The following is a 22211-nucleotide window of genomic DNA, read 5'->3' as shown; positions in this document are numbered from 1 at the left end:
ACTTATTTGACTACAAATAAAATTAATAAATTATGTAACATTTTTAAAAAGAAATGTACGTTTTTTTTATTTCCGCTAGATTTTACACAGTGAATGATAAAAATGTTATATTACAATATTACATATAGATATGTATATCGCGTAAAATGACGTTAGATTCATAGAAATGTCCAAATATTATTAACCAGATCATGTTCCTGCTTGAACTGCAAGTTCATTGTAATTCCGTTTGGCAAAACGGACGAAGGTTAAATGTGAATTAGCTGAATCAGCAATCATTCCATTCGCCAATCTGAATCTATAGACGAATACGTACGTTCTTTATGATCGAAATCATATGTACATTGTACATTTTATAAATTACATGCTAAAATATGATATGTATAAAAAACAATGGAGCGCTATTTCGAGTAAAAAAAAAAGAACACAATCGTTCACGTATATACAAATTTTAGATAGAGATTTTCCGTGCCTGACTAAAATGAATTCTTGCGTGCTGCAGCTAATCTCTCGACACAATCGTATTCCTGACAAGACCACAATATATTGACTAACGTGCCGAGTTGGGCATCCCGCGTGTTAGCTTGCTTCCAATCGAGCAGCAACTGATAGATTATCTGAAATTATTGTATACAGATTGAAGATCAACGAAAATAATCGTTTTAACTTTATTAACTTTAAAAATTTATTTCGGAAGATATTTGACTTTTGAATAATATTTAATAATTTTTTATTAGTAACAGACGCGAGCTTGTCGATTGTATCTTGATCAAACAAGATTACAGACCGATAAGATCGATAATAAATTATTCATATATTCGATTCTTAGAAAAGCTGAATTAAATTATATTCACCTCGTCGATACCCTTGTGCCTGTAATTCTCTTCGAACTGCTCGATCTGCCCGTCTGAGTACGAGAGCCTCCTCGCGATGTCCCGCCATCCGTGTCCGATATGCGTTTTAATAACAAGCATATCGTCAATCGCGAGCTCCTCTTCGCATGTGCTTAACTCTTCCACATTATCCGGCATCGATCGATTGGGCTTCGCTTCTGACTGTGTCGCGTTGTTACTTGCCGGATACTGATTTACATTGCATATATAGCTTGTCCGTGAGCCGATTTTTACTCCACTCGAATTAACGATGTTGTAATTTATGACGTTCGAGCTTTGGGCTGAAAATTGATTTCAGAGAATTATATATAAAATAATCAGCGAGAGAGAAAAAGAGAGAGAGAGAGAGAGAGAGAGAGAGAGAGAGAGAGAGAGAGAGATGTGTGTAATTGAATAAACTTATAACTTAAATATTTATCGAAGAAGATACGTTGAGATACTTTAATAAAATCTTCTTACGTCACGAATGTTTGCACATTCATGGGATTCATTAAATATTTGTAATGTTCATCGACTTTTAATGATAAAGTCCTTTATAATCATTCACTATCGTACATTGTATTCTCTATCTTGATGAAAAATTACGATATTTAAAACGACGAAAGATAAAATTAAAATACTTGGTATTCCCCGTTTACATAAAAATGCAATGTGGAATTGATATATTGTATCATCGCGATAACGCACAAATCTGTATCTTAGTCGTAAAGATCTTTATAACAGGAATATGGAGCAAGATATTTTTATCTCATAAATCAATTCATTTAAAAAAAATTTTTTCGCAATTTTGCTTTTTCGTAATTCCTCCTCTTTTGTATCATCGTAAGTAATAAAAAAAAATACTAATAAATTCAACTTTCCGAAATGCCTAGCGATTAGCAATGCATAATTTCTTTAATTGCATCATGTCATTGTTCCATTTGTGTTGTAAACTTATTTTCATTTACAAAGCTAAGTTTTAACCTAGGCGTAAAATTATATTAAGAAATTTTTGTACAAAATAAATATGCAAATATTTACATTCGTGCAAATTTCTAACATTTTTCCTTATAGTTCTTTTCTAATCTTTTTAATTATATCCATATCACTACTCATTCATTAAAAAAAAACTTTTTCTCACGCAAATACATTCTTTCTCGTTATCAAGCCGTCTGTAATTTCGAAATAACGCGCAATAGCAGAAAAAAAATGTTTGAAAATATGTGTAAATATGCAAATACGAAAAAATTTATGACAAAGACATGTCTTAAGAATTATATCTTGCCTTAATTTTATCTCAATATTCTTCTTCACGAAAAATAATTTTGCAGGTTTACCTTGCATTCATTTTGCTTTCATTTGATTAATCCTCTCATCATATAAGCAAAAATTTATTTTAAGAGCAATTGCCATTTGATGCAAATAAATGATAAATTATATGAATTGTAAGCAGTTGATATTCAAGTTATAATAAATTAAAATTTTCTGACGAAAAATCTCCCGAGAATATTAGCGCACTTTTAGCTTTTATAGTTACTTCAGTTTGCTATATCTGATAATCCTTTTATTATTCAATCCTCCTATCATAGCGCATAATGTTATGGTGTTAACGTCAGTTTTCTCTATAAAATAATAATATTCCTCTTATAACTTACAATATTTACTGTGTTTTGGTTTCGTCTTCGTCCTTGGTCGTTTGTACTCTTTCTCTTTCGACTCGCTCGTAGATCTTGTGTCGCCTAGATCTTCCGGTTTGCAAAAATCGGTAGGCGTCGTAGGCCTCGCGTCGTTCGGTACCGATTTCTGTCGTCCCATCGTAACATCGTTGTGCTCCTTTTCCGGGGTGGTAGGTACTGATTTAGATTGTGTTTTTCTCAATTCCTCATCCGATGTTGGTGGAAGATTGTGCGTGTAGCCCTCGATTCCAGTCCGTGGCGGATCTGGTTTCGCATCTGTCGTCAACATGTCGTGAAACCGGCGCGACAACTGGGATAGGATAGGCATTTTCTTAAACGCCCGATGTGCCTGAAGGTAACATCTTAACATTAGGATGTTTTAAAAATAGAGTCATATTCTGGCAATCTGCTTTCTGAATGAAAACAGAGTGAAACTCTGTATTAAAATGTGGATTTTACGATGTCTTTTTTAATGAAAAATGTACAGTCTATTTTTTGATATATAATTATTAAATAAAAAGAAGAGCCATTATTATTTTTTTTTATTTCAGCTTATGTTGTCTACAATCAGAAAAAAATGCGCAATTTCTGAGAAACGGTATAGATCATACGCTTTCGGACTTCCATTAATATCACACGTGCTACACGCGATGTTATTCAATACGCCTCGACTAACGTCAAACCAGACGTTTCTTTCATTGTTTTTCCTCGTTAAATGGATACAGCTAGTAACCAATTTAGTAATTTTCTCAGAAAGGTGCGTTTATTCTATACTCGCATTCCCGCATTAACATAACAAAAGATATGACTACGAAGCAGACAATATCTATGAAAGCGTACAAAAATATATTTCTGTGAAGTAAACTTAATAAAAATAGAAAATCGATAATGCAGATTTTTGGAGAGAAAATTAATTTATTATTTGTTTTTAATTTAATTGTCTTTAATTTAATTTGTGATTCTAAATTCAATAAAATTATATCTCTTTATCAACAAATTAATAATAACGACAATTGAAACTATATCGTTTAAAGATAAAGTTTCCATAATGCGTGAAAAGTTGTGCAATCAGGAACATATTGTCATAATTATATGCGATTCTGAAATAATTAATGATCTATTTATATCTCATGTTTCCGGCGCTATTATCAAATGCTTATGAACATGCATCACTCGTTTGCAGAGTATTCTTTAAAGATACGTGTTGGCGTGTTGCCCTGCGAGCAAATTAACAATTGAATTGCAATATGAAATTGAAGCATTATGTGTGTATATATTATATATATGTATTTTACAGATAAGATAATTGTGCACGTATCTGATGCAAATTTAGGAAATTATAGCAAAAGTTATATAGGAAAATATTTGAAACCGCACAAATATCGTACAATTATTACATTTATTAAATTTAATTTAACTGTCATTATTCACAATTAATATTTGTCGATATATGTATGTATATTATCAGAGTGAGACAGAAAAAAAAAATTATTCTAATTGATGTAATAGAAGCTTCACACCCACAGTATTTTTCTTCTAATTCTTTCCATACTCCGCTGATCTATTTTGAATCTATTTCGTGATTTGAATATTGGAAATTCCTGTGTTTTGCATTTTGTTCATTTTTATATCGATAAACAGTAAGGATAAATCCAAAGCATCATTAGACGTGATTATCGCTTAACAAAATTTGTTGAGTCATCCAATGTGAGCATTTCGTGATTGAAAAATTTGCAGGAAATTCTGACGTTCGCTTTGGTCGTGATAAAAGAGCCGAGATTATGTTTTGACCTACGCGGCAATTTTTTTATATGCCTTGCCCCGGGGGGAGAGGAAGGAAGGAATCTAATCTAACTACTGTGCAAATATCTAACATGCAAAGCAATATATATATTTGACTCTACACATCTCTGATAACCAATTAACATGACTTCACTGACGTATGAACGTGTTAATTCGTCAATTACGAGTATATGCAGAGTTCTGATTTGAATATTCTCGATTTTCTTTTCGGTTCCGAAACCGTTATTTATGAATAATAATTAAATTTATTAATTAATTTCAGTCTTTACATAAAATTTTAATTAATTTTTTGAGTAATCTTTAATAAAATTTTTGTTGAGGAAGAATCGTACTCGAAATTTATCGGAGAACACATCCTTAACTTTGATAGTTGAACTTTGAAAATTTATATACGTGCAAAGTATCCTGTACATATTTTTATCGATTAAATTAAAAATCAAATCTGTTCTTGTGCTTACGATGGTGCGTCGTGTACATTGACCATTTCCCAGAATTATATTATTTGCACTGATAATCCGCATGTTTATCTATTCAGGATGGTAATATATTTTTAACGACAGTTGTGAAAGTGCATGCAATTACATAGGTATGTGTGTTATCGTTTCGTTTTGCTCGTAGATTTAAATATTTGCCCGGTTCTGATAAAAAAATATTGATAAATAAATAAATGTGTTTACAATAAATTACGTTGCACTTATACAATTTATATACATATATATGTAATTAATATATGTAAAAATAATTAATATATGTCGTATTATATGTAATTAATAACATCTTGTAATCTTTCATAATAGAATAAAGAATTTTTTAATTAATGAACAAACAAAATAATAATAAAGAGTCCGTAATCTACGAGTGTAACGACCTATCAAATGCGTGAATCATTCAATGCACAGTTCAACAAATCAGGACAATCGCTGCTCTTCACGATGCACTTTCTGCAGCCAGAGAAATAACGATGCGAGTATAATACACACTTATTTCTTAATTTATGTAAAACGAATTAAATCGAGAGTAAAAAGAGAGAAAGAAGGGGAGAAAGAGAGAGAGAGAGAGAGAGAGAACAAAATATATTTCTATAAAAATATTTAAATATAAGAATGAGATATATGATTATATTTAGAAATTCTGCGGGCGCTATTACTTATGTATATATTTTTTCGGAGATTTCATACTGACTGCATATATTTAAAAAGTTTCTTTTACTTTATATCTATTATTATATTTTTCAACGCATATATTTAAATATGCGTATGTATATGTATGTATTTAATGTATGTTTCATAAAATATGTTTATAAGATATCTTAAAAGAAAGTTTTTGCAGACCAATAATCTTTTATTTTTTCATCATTTACTTTGTAACAAATGTGACAGAAACTTGTGAAGATCTTATATATTTCGTTCCACATGTAATCTTTGGGTTCGACGCAAAGTACCACACCTTTATCACGCATATCAGTAATGTTCTTAATTTGGCATCGTTGTGTCATTTATGTGGGATAATAATTGCACGACATGCAGCATTACTGGATCAAAAGATACAATGTTTTTAAATGATAATACGTGCAATAAAATAAATAATCGGCCAAAATTTCAACGCGTTGCACAAATACAGTTTTTATTTTTCAAAAATTTCGATAAGGCTTTTTTCTCCCTTGTTAGCTTTGAACTCGGCTTTGAATGATTAATGTTTACGAGGGATTATATCGCTTTTAAGCGGTCGGTAAGCAAAGTAATATTTTCTCGTATCTGTGCTGGCGAATTTGATCGCGTCTCACAAATTTCAGATAAGTCGTCAAAATGTAAGCATTACACAAGCATAAGCGTTTCACGTAATGGAATTACGTATACGTTATCCGCTAAGTTTTTGCAGCCCCATTAAGAATGCATTCAATCGTAAATAGGTATCTGTGAAAAATATAAGTAAAATTGATTGCTCATCGTGGAAAAACACAACATTATAAATCGTGTTGACGTCTGCATTTAGTATTTCTTTTAACGCTTAAACATTTGTCTAATGGAAGAAAATGAATGAATAATTCGAATGAGAAGTAAATTATGAATTGAAGTGTGCTTTAGATTAATTAATTTAATTTCTTAATATTGCTTTTTTTGTAGCAATTAAAATGTCGCCTGCACATTTAATTTATTATATAATAGTACTGATGCGCTGAGCTCTTTACCGAGTCAGATATATATAACGATGATTATAATAAAGATAAGAGCGCTAAAAGAGGATGTAGTTAATTGCCAAGTGCCGCTGACACCAAGAGATAGATTTAATTTAGAATTTATTCGGTAATTCAGTAACATGGCATGATAAACGAACAATTGCGATAGATTCAGGACGTTTAATAATAAAAGTGTCTCATTTAAAGAGATGTAATAATTTCAGATTGCGAGGGTACAATTAAAAGATATAAAATAATATGTACGACTGCTTTATTTGTAAATTTTATATATATACAATAATCAAAATAGTTAAGACTACTTAATTTAGAAAAATATTCCACAACAAAAAATACATATACATATATATGACTGAAATTACTTACAAGTAGAAATCAGTTTCAAATTGCGAATTTTTATATACGTATAATTATGCAGTTATTTTAGAGAAAGAAAGAGAGATAGAGAGAAACAGCATTCCATATTTATAATATTCATAAAAAATAATGTTACATAAAAAATAGAAGAGATATAATTCATATTATATCAAAGTGTTTTTACAGTAATGTACCCCTGCAATATTAAACTTTAACACTTACCGATTTAAATTCCGCGCAGACAATGCAAAAGAGTATAGCAAATTTTATTTAACTTGTTGCATAATTATGTCCGATGATTTTGACTGACGACGTATCATGATTCATTGTATACTTTTTATCGAGTAGTCTGAAAATAGAAACTGTTTTCTTCGCAAATTGCTTTGTGTGGATCTGTAACTTCGCGTCATCGGCAAATACTGCAGATGTGTTTGCACGGTTCAGTGACAATCAACATGCGTCAAACGAGACGTATGTATAGGTATATACAGAATGGCCTCGCCACCTGGATTTTCCAACGGCAAAACCAGTTCTTTATTCCGCGTTCCGCGTGGCGATGCTAATGAATTTGATAGCAAACGACAGACAGACACAGAATGAAGGACAGAGCCTCTGGTGAGTTTACAAATGACAGCAGTTTGCGGCAAAATTTTCAGAAAGATAAGATTTAGCAACGAGGTTGCTGTATAATCGTAATATCATGTATATCATAATTTGTTTGTGAACTAGAAAGATTATCAGGCTGGATTGATTGATTGTCAAAATTAGAAAAACATGAAACTATATTCGGCTTACTGGTTATTTCTGGTATTTGTAACAAACACACAATTTGTAACAAATGTGTTACTTATCTCGATTTAATGATGTATACATACCAAATAAACCGTGATTTTTTAATGAATGATTTGTATTAATGAGAGTTCTAGGAACTGATTTTAGGCGAAGCTCGATAAATTATTATGCTAGATTGAATAATTATACACTGATACGCATATCACGTAGTTTATTTATAAATTCTCTCATACTTCATTTTTAAACTCTCTCATGTTTTCGATTTTCTTTTAACATTTTTTTGTTTTTTTTTTAATGGTAGAAATAAATATTTATACATGAAAACAATAAACTAAAAATAAGATGGGTTTTCTTAGTAGTCAGATATAAACCTGTCATAATAATTAAGAGTTAATATACATTAATATACGTTAATATACATATTCGTATATATACATATTCGTCTCTCATAATTTAATCGGTTAATTAAAGAACTCTAAGTTCTTTAGCGTAATTCTATAATTTTCAAAAACTGAAATTTTATTCGTCATGAAGATAAGATTCGCCGAGAAATCAAACGGTTATTTAATGCTAAATGTAAAAGCATGCCTTTGGCATAATTTTTAATCTTCCAAGTTCCGCTTTATGCGACAAAAGCATTTCAAAACGAATCGAATTCTTGTCATAAATAGATGAGATAAGATTGATTCGAAGTTCTATCGGCAATTATTCGATTAATTAATTTTTAGTTAATGATTAATTCATTGATGATTAATGCTCATTATTTTTCAATTTTTTTCTACGTCATAATTATATTAGTGAAAAAATAATAAATTATGAATAATTGATTAACGATAATAATTAAGACCAAAAACGGCTACGTTCTTTCTCTGTTTTAATAATAACTTGGAGCTAATATTGTTTCGCGCGACTTGGGAATAAAATAAATAAATTATATACTGAAGCAGATGACACATGCTTTAATATCATACCGCAGAACGGCATTGGCTATTTTGATCGCAAAATGAGTAAAACAAGAAACCAAAAAAGAAATAAAAATGAAAATTATCTATGTGACTGACTCAAGATTGCAAATGCTTCAATGCAGTTGAACTTCGATATTTGTTGTATAAAGAATGACGAATAAGCTCTTCGCATCATTATTCAACGTCGCATTTAACACTTAGGTAATTGCTGCAATTATTTACAAGTGAAAGATAGATAGCTAATAATTAACACCCAACGCTAATTCTGATTAATTATATTATTTTTTACTTATATTATTAGCGTAACTTTAATTTAGAACAAATTAATTTGTCAACATAGAGTGAATTAATATGTTTACGAAGAATTCTTAATACACTAATAATGTTAACGTAGATTGTTATTGCTAATAACCCTCGGGCTAATAGAGTCTAATGATAATGCGTGCAACATAAACACGTGCATAGAATCGAAAAGTCATATTTAGTTAAGTTAAATACGTGATACGATTATAAATAAAAAAAAGCGATATTTATACCAAGAACCACGATGAGAAGAGAAAGAAGAGTAAAAATATTTTAATCAAATTTCAAGTTAAAACTTTTAATTTTTTTTTCAACTGTAAAACATGTTGAAATCAAAGGATAAAAAAATTTCTTTCTTTCAGAAAAATTCTTTCAAATAAATAAAATTATATATGACAATATACACTGTGTCTCACATATACGAATAATAATTTATTCATATATTACGCGTATTTTTTTATTATAATTTTTCAATTAATTTATTAAGCTAATTAATTAAGCTGAGTTATAAATCGGAGCTGGAATTATATTTAAATTTAAAAAAATTTTCGTTCGAATTATTTATCCATCAAAATATCGAGACCAATAAATAAGAGCAGTATTATATCTATGACACATCACATATCACACACAATTGATTTGAGTCGAACGTTATCGTTCATTGTATCGCTCGTATCGCTTTTATAATACTGCGTTTCAGTGGTAAACGCGAATCAGTCGTGAGCATATCATCCTAACACAATTTTATGTCAAGATTTGAATTATCATTCATTGTGCGTATCACGTACGATACACGCAGAAAGCATTTATCGCATATTAAAAGCACAAAGAAAAAATTGTTACGAGAATATTCTTTAAAGTTTATTTGAAGTTACGAGGGTAAATATCGCGTGAGAGTTGCTTGCGATTGTAGCCAATTATCCGTCACAGTTGGTTCGTACATGTTCATTATAATTTCAATGTCATTCACAATAAGCAGTTTATGCATACACATTTTGATTCAAACAATACAAATGTCAAACGAGACGCAGATGAAGAAGTCTGACGGAGAAAATAAATTTCTTAAATTTCTTTCTGACATCTTTTAGGAAATAAATGTTCCAAATACTCGATTACACTCTTTATAAACGTGTCTTTTTAAGTTTTACGCTAATTAGAAAAATGTACAAACAAGTGAATGATCACTCTCTCACCTTGCTGCCGAGGAAGGTTGGACGCTCTAGCGGATCGACGTTCCTCGCCGTGATCATATGGAATTGCTTGGCTTGGAAATCTCACTGTTACTGTTGCTTATCTAAACATACGACACTTTACAATAGGTCTTGGTACAATCGCGTCTATCCTGGTCGATCGCCAGCGACTGACTGATACTGCTCCATTGACGTACTTGACTCATCGCGACGCGATGAACCACGCACGACGACGTACCAGGGACGTGTATAGTGCACTCATTCTTTATTTTTTTTTTATTTTTTATAAAGCTCACGATATAGCTCAGAGCTCACGTGGTTCAGTAAATGAAGAATCTACGAAATAATATATGACTTGTTGATCAATGTACGATTATATTCTAAAATATTATTATTTCATATGTTAAGTTACATATAATAATATAATAACTATATTTAATATATAAGTTTGCAATTAGATAAATGCTTGTTAAAAAAATAATTTGTTAATAAGTGCGCTAAATATCTCTTGAAAAAAATTTATTTATTTTGTATTCCAGAGAGAAGCCCACGTGTTATTGATCTGCAATGTCAAATGAAACGTGCGAGACAACACAACATGAGCGAATTGATGCGAGAAGATACGGAGATCTTTTTCGAAAAGTACACGTTATCAGAGGAGACCAAAGCGAGACTCGATTCTATCAGGGAAATGATGAAGGATAATATTGCCCAGGCTAATCCGATGTGGAAAATGATAGCAGGAGAGGTTAGAATTGCATTTGACATGATCTTTAAATTTTTTTCAATATTTCTTTATTGTTATATATATTTCTTATGAATTACAATCTCTCAGAGAAAATGTTGCAAACTTAATTTACTTAGTAAAGTATTTAATTTTTAAATCATCAATTTTTTTTCTTCTACATGAAATTGAAATTATTTGTATATAATAAGTTAGATTATTTTAAATTATGTATGCATAGAAATAATTTAATAGGCTATATGTAAATTATTTAATTTTTAGAATGAAGAAGAAATATGTTCAGAAAGCGAAAACAGTGATAATGATAATAATGAATCAAATCAAATGAATGAATCACAGATAATACATGACCAACTGCTACCATCTACTCAATTTTACTTTTCACAAGCTGAGAGAACAATTGTAGAATCTGAAAAATCTGTTGCTACATCGCCACAAAGATGTGATATTTTAGAGTCTGCTTGTGAAAGTTTAGAACGAAATAATGGCAGACTAGACTTTGCTCAATTAGAAAATCTGTCCAATGAAGATCTTATCCCAGTGGTGGATGAAATGGCAGGAAAATTAAGTTCAAAGGGTGTTTATAATCTGTGTGCGTCTATGAACCATATGACTATTGAACAGAGAATAAAATATTTCAATATATTGTGCACACATTTGTTGCTGCCAAAGGTATATATATTAAATAATTAATAATATTACTGAATATATTTATCTATTATTCTTTTCTTATAAATCAATTATTCTTCATATTGTTACAGATAATCGAACTTGAAGAGCCATCCCGTTTATTGTCATCTGCAATTGTGGAATGTATTAAAAACTTTCCTGATGAGATTCAGCAGTTTATATTCATTCCTCTTCTCAATGCTGAGTTGAAAGATACAATGTTGATCACTACTATTGCGAACACATTTGATTTGGAGAAGAAAATAGTTCTTTTAGAGTATGTTTTATAATTATGTACTATTTTTTATATACACATAATAATTATTCTTCAGAATTTTTAGATAGAAATTAATACATTCTTTATGTTATATTATTTATTTCTCAGATTTACATAATATTTTTCCAAATCGTATCTAATAACATTAGCATTCTTTGAAAAATATTAATTAAATTTTTTTATTATAATAAAACATTATTTCTGCCCACATGAACAAGAATACAAAATTTAATACTGCTAAGAATCTATTATTCAAATATCCAAATAAACTATAAAATTAAATAATTTTTAGATTTATTTTTACGATTTATTTTTAAAGAACTGAAAGAATAATTATTTTATGTAAATACATTATTCTGTCTTATTTTTAAAAATTCTTATATTTTAAGAAATATAATAATTTGTTAATTAAAATGAATGTTTCTCTTTGCAGAGAGTTTCTTGCAAATGTCAAGGAGTTAAAGTCGTGGCACATATCTATATTGCAAAATTTCTTATCTGTAAGACTGGATCAGAATATGATTGACAAAATTACAAAACTACTCTCAGGAAAGGCGCTTTATTATTCTAAAGATAAAACCTTTGGAAAACTTGTATTGTCATTTTTAAAAATGAATATAGTACTGTCTCAAGAACAGAAAAGTCTAATGGCCGAAGTCACTGCCGTCAATGAAACGTTATTCAGAAAACCCATAGAAAATATCTTAAAGAATATGTAGAATCGTTAAGTAAAATCTAAAAAAAAAAATAATTTAAAAAATTGATTGTTACAAAAATTTTCTCTAATTAATGAATTTATTTAGGAGAATTAAAGATTTTTTTAATTCAAAATTTCTAATTTTTTATAGTTCTTAAATGTATTTCCAGATTTCAATATTAATAAGACAGATAAAGTCAGCAAAAAAAACTTTAATTATTAAAGTAATATTGGATTAAATATTTTCTGACTTAATAAAAAAATATGTGTATACATATACATATATAAATGTAATCACGATAAATTATTTCTGACGTTTCGTCTGCACTTTGGCGAGATGCGCGTGAAATCAGTGACTCTGTGCGCCGATCAGTGATTGGAAATTTTTTCATTCGAGAGTTCAAGTCATAGTTTATGTCACTCTGTTCTGATGTGATACACGATTTGCTTATAAAAATTGGTGTTTGTTGACAATTATTATTGGCGGAGGCAGATCGCCTCGATTGTTGTACAAAAATGACAGAAGAATTATCTGGTGTAACGATAGTGATATTTATAGCAGCGGGCGTTTTAACAATATTATTGCTGTTTATCTTCGCGAAACGACAAATCATGAGATTTGCTCTTAGATCTCGTCGGGGTCCTCATATCCCTATAGGACACGATGCGAAAAAAGTGCGTCTCACAATTTAATACTTTAAGGTTAACCTGTTATATATGTCACACTGTATTATTATTATTTAATAAATGTTTTAGTCTTTGAAAAAGGAAATAGAGAGGAGGATTGAAGTTATACCTAGGATCCAATATGAACCGCAACTCATCAGTGATCCTAGGTACATTTTGACTCCAGGAGGTCAAGCTCCGCCACATTATTATAGATTGAAAGCAGTTGACGATGTTAAAACCTTAGGTACGTTATCATTGTATCGTTGTATTAATGCTATTTCATATCATCTGTGTTTGCAGAAGCGGAGATTACAAGGTATGACAATTGTCTGAAGAGACATCCTTCAGAGAATCTAAGAGCGTACTTACTTACCACACTTGCCACTCCATTAAATGGAAATGGTCAGCGTTTAATACATCAGTTTTGTGATTTGTACGAACACGCGAGACACGATCCTACTGAATTCGGCGACGAGGAATATCAAGTATATACTCGTTTGTTTCTAAAATTAATGGATGCGTAAGTATAATTCAGAATGTCTACTTATTGATTTGCTTTGTAACTAATCGAATATGTCTTAAATATTACTGAGAAAGAAAGAATATAATTTAAAATATTTATATTACTTAAAGTATTTATTTAGGTATTCATATTAGTCAAAGTATTTATTAAAATTATTTATAAATTATTTATTATTTATAGGGCGCGTTTGTTGAAATCATATCCGAGCAGTAGAAAGTCTAGTCCTAGTCGTACACCAATCAAGAAGAACGTGGAGACAAAGAGAAATATTTTAGAACCACGAATGCGTCCACCAGAAGAACAGATTCTAACTGGCGCGAGACCTAATACTTTAACAGTAATGACATTAGACAATAGCGAGACGTCCGTGTAGCATTATGAGTGCCGTCACATACAACATATGTGACGAGGAATTGTAGGTAGATACTGAGATGAAATAATTTTACGAAACTATTATATGCAAATGAAACGTCCGATTTAGTTAGGGAAATCATTAAAATGCATTTTTACTTTTATGATAAGTAAGAGAGGTTTTCACATTCTATTCAAGTTTAATATCAGTATTAGTCGAATAATATATTTTATAGACAACGAATGTTTGTTTTCTTCAAATTTATTTACTACTTATATAAATTTATATTTATACAAAAGTCAGTCTCTTATATAAAATAAAGTTTTCACACTTTTTGCATAAATATTGCTTGTAAAATTACACAGTTTTGACAAGTACCGATGTATATATAAACAGTATAAAAGTCGTCGAATTAGAAAATTAGTAACAAAATTTTTTAAAGCGTTTACTTTATCATTAGTAATTTTCATGATGATATTAGAGCATTAAGTCACTAATTTATTATTATATAACTCATTATTATTAAATTATCTTCTTCATTGATTTCAAATAATTCATTAAAATTTAAAAACACGCAGCGCATAAATTTACACACATATCCCTAAATTCAAGAAAATATCTAAAATAATTAAAAGATAATATATAATTATCTTTTTTTTTAATATTTATATTTTTCAACAATGATGAATTAGCATATCTGTTTCTACATCTTACTGTTTAAATGTAGAAATGTTTAACGATCTAACGAATTGGATATTAATTATGCTATAATAAGATAGACCTAAGCATATGAACTTATCAGAATTTGTCGTAATTATTATTCTATTAGCAATAAAGTATAGAGAATAAAATTGTCAGGAAAACATATAAATTATTCATTATAGTTATAGGATTTAATATTATTAATGAAGCGTAAGGCTGAAGTGTAATACAAATAAGTAAATCAGTTCAATATAAAATCTTCCATTTTTTTATATAAAAATACTTTATGTAAATACATTTTTTAGTTATAAGTGGGAATATAAGTTTTGACTGATAAGTAATTTGTCCACTGTAAATTATAGTCTTCTTCATGCCTTAATAAGATTAATGCGCTTTGAAACGCAGATATATACACATCAGGTACAGAACTAGTCCTCATGTGATTCAGCCATTTCATAATCTAAACAAATCATCAGTACGATTTATACATATATATCATATATTTATGTATTATATATGTGTATTATTCGTTTTCACACACGACGAAAAGTTTCGACGATTGTAATATTGTAAAGGTAACGTTTTTTTCTTAAGTTGATAAATATATAATACGATATTCAAAATCTTTATAATTTATTTATTAAAATATTTTGCATAAATATTTTTATACATACCTGACAAGATATGGACTTCCACATTTGTCGATCAATAAGCACAGAAAGGGCCTGCGGGAACAATCTTGTCCTGTCATCTCGCAAAATAGTTAATAATTCTTTTTTCGGCAATAAGCAATCCATGCCCGACAAACAGATGATCGAGACAAATAAGATGTCACAGTAAAATATTATATTGTTTTTTTCTTCTGATGTTTCCAGTATAAGCGCATCAATGTGACTCATGAAACTTAAAATCCAATCTTTTTGAGATCCAAGATCACAAGATTTCTCCAATCTCAAGTTAGTCTGCACTTTTTGTATATTTTCTAACAAATATTTTTGCATCCTGTAAAAAGAAAAAGATATTATTTTTATTGGGCAATCCTTGCCTGAAAACTAAATCTATTATAATCATTATAATTCTTAATATTTACTCAGGATTGGACGCAGCTACATTGATAGGTTCATTTAGCCAAGTGAGTGGTGAGCTAATAGAATTGAAAGATTCCCTGAAAGATACTTCAGTTCTAACAGCGATGGCGTTTCTTAGTTTTTTCGGCGTCACTTCCCACCAGATGCTAGGTGACGTCATTCTTTCGATGTCTTTGGCTAATAATTCCATCACGGCTGCAAGATATTTCTCGAAATATTTAGATATTAAGTCGACTTTCTCTAATATCTCTTCCAACATATTGATAAGTAGCGTGCGGTTTCCTATATGTATCACGTTGCTCTTCAAAGCGGTGACGTACGACGACATAAAGTAGTTGAACAAATCGACCGATCTTTCGTCATTGAGTGAGATTTTCTCAATGATGTAATATAGAGAGGTTTCGAGAAATTGTTTCAGAGAATTGGGCTGAATGGCTTGGCACAGCTCGTCGAGATTCGAGTAAAGCACTAAATGTTTCTCATTTAGCAACAATCGACCAGCTTCCGATGCGGATATGTACATCGATAGGAAACTCTCCGTGAGCAATTTCGCCGATGCAGAGATTTGACAGTGGCGACTCGCGATGGACAGACTGTACTCTTTAGCCTCCTGCGATATCTGCATGGTTTCCTTCAAGAAATCCCATTTTACATTTGGTAATGGTTTTTTATACTTGTACGCGAATATGCGCAGACATTCCATCATGGCTCTCTGATTGCTCGGATCCGCCTTGTTGCCTCGTCTCAGATATTCGCCGACAGTTCTTATCACGCTCCTCTCTGGCAAATACTTGTAATTGTGCGGTTCTCCTTGCGGCCATGTGTATATTCGCGACTTCAAGCCGCTCAATTCGTCCTCGATATAAAAAATCAGAAGATCTCCGGCTGCCGACAAAACGCTTTTGTTCACCTTCTTCAACATCTGAATCCAACAAGTGCCCGGGATATATTGCAACACATCTTCGGGCTTGTCAGCTTCATTAGCCACCTTTCCAGGATATGCGCAGGACACTACGAGATCCGCTCGAAAGTCCAGGGGCAAAGCGCTTAGAGGAACTCGTTCCAAATGATAAGATCTCAACGCCTTGAACGCCGCTTCCGCGACCCTCGTGTCTTCACAAATTGCGTAACTCCACAGAAGCGTCACGATGTCAACGATGAATTTATCATAGTCGTCACTAGCACGAAACGGATACGAGGGAATGTCCGCGAAGAGCTCGCACAGACTCTCTAGCACCACAGTGCGTTTTTCCTTACGCATCTTTGGAGCTAATACCTGCCAGGTAGAGTAGATGCCTGTCAAAATCGTAATATGTTTTGTATGAAAACTTTTGGTCTTATAAAGAATTATATAACATATAAAAAAGGAGTATTTAATAAAACTTATAATAATATTAATATTATATTATTAATATATTACAATTAATTATATTAATATATATTATTAATTATATATTATATTAATATAATATTAATATAATATTACATATAATATTATATTATAGTTTTATTAGATATTCCTTTATATACTGTAGATAATACTATATAATACAATATTTAAAAAAGGATGCACTAAAGATAATAAATTTAATGATATATTGTACCTATCACCGCAAATTTGCACAGAGCAGAGATGCTGTTGAGTGCGAGCGCGCTAGCAGCACCGCCGTTCAGATCGACGCAGCGATTCAGGATCTGCGACAGCAGCGGTACAAGTTCCTCGCCGTGCTCGGGTCGATTCTCGCAGATGTATTTGATCGCCTGAGCACACGTCACGTCCGAATGCCAACTGCGATCAGTCTCCATAGTATCCATCAAGGCAGCGGATATGAAGCGATAGCAGCGCGGCTCCTTCTCCAACGCCTTCGTGTAGAGCTGGATCGCGAAGTACTTCAGCGGCTTGCCGCTGTTCAACATCGTGTCCATCGTGTGGATAACAATTGGCAAGTTCTCCTTGGACATGGCGAACTCGGGGACGGCTAGCAGCAGGTACTTCAAGGTAGAGCTATCGCGAGACTTGGTTAATTTATGTAACAGTAGGGATAGAACGTGCGATGCGAAGGAGTTGATCTCCCGCGCTATTTGTACGAGAATGTCGCAGGTTTTCTGTACAACGATGGGCTCATCGCTGTATAGGAAGATCCCACATAAAATAAGCTTGCACATGTATCTTAGATCGATCGGTGCGAGTGATAAGTTTTCCAACCACGATAGAATGTCGTTTTCCAGAGAATATAGACTGCGAATGAGTTCTGTATAAAATTGGATATATCTATTGCTGTGGCTGAACATGAGCAGCGTTTTGTTAGAGACGATACCGTCACTATTGTCTATTGGTTTTTGTGACATTATTCTGATTAATAATTCTTTTGCTACTGCTAATGCATCAGAACACAATAGTGATGGATAAGCCAGCCATTTTAATAAGGATGCAGCTAACGCATTTAATAATATGATGTTGCACGGCATTTTGTCCACGATCACTGTACCTATAATATAAAATCGATAAAGATCAAAACTCGCGAAATTTTAAATCTATTTTTTGAAGTGATAATTTTATTATTATTTTAGATTATATTATTTTTATATTGATAATTATATGTCGTTTGTTAAATACTTACATATCTGAAGAGCATTGAGCAAATAAGCAGCGGGACATACTAAGATTATTTCCATCATCATAGCTATCGTGATATTTCCTATATCATCACAAGCTCGTTCGATCAGATCCAATATTGTGCAAAAATTTTGCACCGAGTCGTGCCCGTATTCCAAAAGCTGCATTATCAAAGACGCGATTAAAGGTATCAAAGTCGTGCAATACTCTTTGTCTCCTTTCAATAACGATACTTCGGCGAGTTCAAGCACTCGATAATTCGCATCGACGCAAATATCTATCCGATTCGTACACAACCAGAGTAAAATCTCTGCTTGTAAATCCAAAGTGTTACTAGATTTGATTACAAGTTGCCACGTCTCACGTTTGCAGCTTTCGCATAAGTCCATGGAAGGATTACACAATATATACATGAATACAGGTCGTAATAGCTCTATGCTTTGTTCCATAACACTAAAATTTGAATAAATTTAAATTTAGTGTATAATTTTAGTATAGAAATTATTTTTTTCAATTGAAAAAAATTGGACAGAGCATATTTCATCTTTCTATTTATTCTATCAATTATATTTTTCTTAATCTTTAATAGACACCTTTTATGTTTATGAAAATTTATAAATTAGTACATATATTATAAAAAAAACATACCGTTTATCATGATGATACATAATAAGTTTCATTTGATTCAACACAGATCTCCAGCTGAGCTTTTCCTGATTTAGGATTGTGATAAATGGATGCTGCGTAGGCACTTGAAGAGTATATCCGTTGTGTTCATTTTGCATTTTCCAATCCAATATCAAGAGTTGACCCACAGCTATAGTAATTGCATGATAATTTCTGCAAATTTTAATTATAATAAGTATAATAAGTACAATGATGACGATGAATTAAAATAAATATCTATAATATCATTTGTATAATATCTATGTATATTATTGATAGCTGTTTTGTTTAATATGCACATACTTTGAAGAAGATAAGCATGCCATAAAGCTTGCTAATGCAGATTTGACATCCCATAATCCAATTTCAACAAGTACAATCAATGCTTGACATCCAGATGTACTGACTACAAAATCATCGCTGTTGCATTTAGTTGAGAGCAATTTAAATTCTGCTATCTGCAAAGAAAAAATATATAAAATTAAGTTAATCATATTCATTATCATCATTGAAATTAAAATGTTTTATTCACCTTTGAAATATCCTTTTCTTCTACTTCTAACTTTTTCTTGATTGTATCAATCAATTTGGATATTGCCTGTAGAAAAACAATTGAATAACAATATAATTGTATCAAGTATAAATATGTAACTAATATTTAATATTATTGATATTTACATGTGATATTAAAATAGGATTTTGTGATTTTAATTTATAATCGATTTCATCCATGGTGTATCTATGTTATCTATATTAAATTATCATTTATACAAGCTTTATTCTTAATAAACGTTTGTAAAAATACACTCAAACGAGGATATATGTGAACTCTTAAGTAATATTAGACCTGTCTTTCCCACATGTTAGAATAATAAACATAATTATAACCTAATTTATATATAAGCAATACTGTCCATGATGCTCGCCATCTTGTCATATCAGCTGTTAAATTTAAGAAATAGCCATGCGCAGTAGACAAGATATATATATCCCTATCTAAAAAAACTAAATATTTTTGCGGAAAAGAGGCAATAATACTTGCCAGAATCGACTTAATATGTCTTTTTCAAAAAAGAACTAGAACAACAAGCGCGCGCTACGCCATTCATCGATTTTATATAAACTAGAAACTATACAATATAAGCTGCGGTCGAGAATGTGCTACTAATATGGAACAAAGATAGAATGATGTTTCGAATTATTCGTAGCGCATTCTAGATCAACAGCTTGTACGTTAATTACATATTATACAACAATTATAATATTTATCTTTTCATCTTTTGGTATCATGCAGACACCAGCGTACAAATTTTTTAATATGATAAACATAAAATAAGGATGCGTCGCATAGGGTCAGCGGCAAAAAAGTATCCATTTCTAATATTTTAAGACGAGCCAAAAATTCATCGATTATACATTTTAATAGTACATTGATTACAGAATCTTTTGGTACCATGCAGACACCAGCGTACAAATTTTTTAATATGATATACATAAAATAAGGATGCGTCGCATAGGGTCAGCGGCAAAAAAGTATCCATTTCTAATATTTTAAGACGAGCCAAAAATTCATCGATTATACATTTTAATAGTACATTGATTACAGAATCTTTTGGTACCATGCAGACAACAGCGTACAAATTTTTTAAAACGATAAACATAAAATAAGGATGCGTCGCACAGGGTCCGCGTCAAAAAAGTATCGATTTCCAATATTTTAACACGAGCCAAAAATTCATCGATTATACATTTCAATAGTACATTGATTACAGAATCTTTTGGTACCAAGCAGACACCAGCGCACAAACATTTTCATTTGCTATACATAAATTAAGGATGCGTCGCATAGGGTCAGCGGCATAAATGTATCAATTTCTAATATTTTAAGACGAGCCAAAAATTCATCGATTATACATTTCAATAGTACATTGATTACAGAATCTTTTGGTACCAAGCAGACACCAGCGTACAAATTTTTTAATATGATAAACATAAAATAAGGATGCGTCGCATAGGGTCAGCGGTAAAAAAGTATCGATTTCTAATATTTTAAGACGAGCCAAAAATTCATCGATTATACATTTTAATAGTACATTGAATACATAATCATTTGGTACCAAACAGACACCAGCGTACAAATTTTTTAACTTGATATACATAAAATAAGGTTGCGTCGCATAGGGTCAGCGGTAAAAAGTATCGATTTCCAATATTTTAAGACGAGCCAAAAATTCATCGATTATACATTTTAATAGTACATTGAATACATAATTATTTGGTACCAAACAGACACCAGCGTACAAATTTTTTAATATGATATACATAAAATAAGGATGCGTCGCATAGGGTCAGCGGCATAAATGTATCAATTTCTAATATTTTAAGACGAGCCAAAAATTCATCGATTATACATTTCAATAGTACATTGATTACAGAATCTTTTGGTACCAAGCAGACACCAGCGTACAAATTTTTTAATATGATAAACATAAAATAAGGATGCGTCGCATAGGGTCAGCGGTAAAAAAGTATCGATTTCTAATATTTTAAGACGAGCCAAAAATTCATCGATTATACATTTTAATAGTACATTGAATACATAATCATTTGGTACCAAACAGACACCAGCGTACAAATTTTTTAACTTGATATACATAAAATAAGGTTGCGTCGCATAGGGTCAGCGGTAAAAAGTATCGATTTCCAATATTTTAAGACGAGCCAAAAATTCATCGATTATACATTTTAATAGTACATTGAATACATAATTATTTGGTACCAAACAGACACCAGCGTACAAATTTTTTAATATGATATACATAAAATAAGGATGCGTCGCATAGGGTCCGCGTCAAAAAAGTATCAATTTCTAATATTTTAAGACGAGCCAAAAATTCATCGATTATACATTTTAATAGTACATTTATTACAGAATCATTTGGTACCAAACAGACACCAGCGTACAAATTTTTTATTATGATAAACATAAAATAAGGGTGCGTCGCACAGGGTCCGCATCAAAAAAGTATCAATTTCTAATATTTTAAGACGAGC

At 31.0% G+C, this 22211-nt stretch overlaps 4 protein-coding genes across 5 annotated transcripts in view; 2 read left to right on the top strand and 2 right to left on the bottom strand.

Annotated features, from left to right (window-relative positions):
• Positions 1-12734, top strand: part of LOC145934376 (uncharacterized) — a 119417-nt gene extending 106683 nt beyond the window's left edge. The window contains exons 1-5 of one of the 2 annotated variants that reach the window (XM_083034742.1): positions 10378-10519; positions 10692-10900; positions 11159-11569; positions 11659-11843; positions 12277-12728. In XM_083034742.1, coding sequence (XP_082890868.1) covers positions 10727-10900; positions 11159-11569; positions 11659-11843; positions 12277-12562 — 1056 coding nt within the window. In that variant the 5' untranslated portion in view covers positions 10378-10519; positions 10692-10726 and the 3' untranslated portion in view covers positions 12563-12728. Of the gene's footprint in view, positions 1-10377; positions 10520-10691; positions 10901-11158; positions 11570-11658; positions 11844-12276 lie in introns of those variants that run through there. The other variant, XM_083034741.1, reaches the window with a different exon arrangement.
• On the bottom strand, positions 31-10326 carry Imd (death domain-containing immune deficiency protein). Its single transcript, XM_083034743.1, has 4 exons — positions 10156-10326; positions 2528-2897; positions 855-1174; positions 31-617 (listed from the first exon to the last, which is right to left on the bottom strand). The coding sequence occupies exons 1-4, from the start codon at positions 10210-10212 to the stop codon at positions 477-479; spliced, it is 888 nt and encodes a 295-aa protein (XP_082890869.1). The 5' UTR covers positions 10213-10326; the 3' UTR covers positions 31-476.
• A 162-nt stretch (positions 12735-12896) lies between the features above and the next one.
• Positions 12897-14699, top strand: LOC145934380 (lipid transport auxiliary protein 1). Its single transcript, XM_083034746.1, has 4 exons — positions 12897-13215; positions 13297-13453; positions 13510-13729; positions 13913-14699. The coding sequence occupies exons 1-4, from the start codon at positions 13057-13059 to the stop codon at positions 14103-14105; spliced, it is 729 nt and encodes a 242-aa protein (XP_082890872.1). The 5' UTR covers positions 12897-13056; the 3' UTR covers positions 14106-14699.
• Positions 14700-14956: 257 nt separating this feature from the next.
• On the bottom strand, positions 14957-20076 carry LOC145934374 (focadhesin). The gene is made up of 9 exons (XM_083034735.1): positions 19836-20076; positions 19690-19755; positions 19461-19615; positions 19140-19331; positions 18496-18944; positions 17479-18363; positions 15877-17170; positions 15461-15788; positions 14957-15246 (listed from the first exon to the last, which is right to left on the bottom strand). The coding sequence occupies exons 1-9, from the start codon at positions 19887-19889 to the stop codon at positions 15088-15090; spliced, it is 3582 nt and encodes a 1193-aa protein (XP_082890861.1). The 5' UTR covers positions 19890-20076; the 3' UTR covers positions 14957-15087.
• Between the last annotated feature and the right edge of the window lie 2135 nt (positions 20077-22211).

Source organism: Prenolepis imparis, unplaced genomic scaffold, assembly GCF_030444845.1.
Source record: "Prenolepis imparis isolate NDT839.2.m4 unplaced genomic scaffold, iyPreImpa1.0 SCAF_3, whole genome shotgun sequence".
Classification (NCBI taxonomy): domain Eukaryota; kingdom Metazoa; phylum Arthropoda; class Insecta; order Hymenoptera; family Formicidae; genus Prenolepis; species Prenolepis imparis.
This window is presented reverse-complemented; position numbering and strand designations above follow the sequence as displayed.

Bases quoted from the DNA above. Each gene is read 5' to 3' on its own strand.
- Imd (XM_083034743.1), bottom strand. From the start codon at position 10,212: ATGATCACGGCGAGGAACGTCGATCCGCTAGAGCGTCCAACCTTCCTC. The intron at 2,898-10,155 runs GTGAGAGAGTGA...TGTTACCTTCAG, and splicing joins CAACCTTCCTCGGCAGCAAG to GCACATCGGGCGTTTAAGAA. The intron at 1,175-2,527 runs GTAAGTTATAAG...ATCAATTTTCAG, and splicing joins ACCAAAACACAGTAAATATT to CCCAAAGCTCGAACGTCATA.
- LOC145934380 (XM_083034746.1), top strand. From the start codon at position 13,057: ATGACAGAAGAATTATCTGGTGTAACGATAGTGATATTTATAGCAGCG. The intron at 13,216-13,296 runs GTGCGTCTCACA...TAAATGTTTTAG, and splicing joins TAGGACACGATGCGAAAAAA to TCTTTGAAAAAGGAAATAGA. The intron at 13,454-13,509 runs GTACGTTATCAT...CTGTGTTTGCAG, and splicing joins TGACGATGTTAAAACCTTAG to AAGCGGAGATTACAAGGTAT.
- LOC145934374 (XM_083034735.1), bottom strand. From the start codon at position 19,889: ATGGATGAAATCGATTATAAATTAAAATCACAAAATCCTATTTTAATA. The intron at 18,364-18,495 runs GTAAGTATTTAA...TTTATATTATAG, and splicing joins GCTCAATGCTCTTCAGATAT to GTACAGTGATCGTGGACAAA. The intron at 15,247-15,460 runs GTATGTATAAAA...TGATTTGTTTAG, and splicing joins GGAAGTCCATATCTTGTCAG to ATTATGAAATGGCTGAATCA.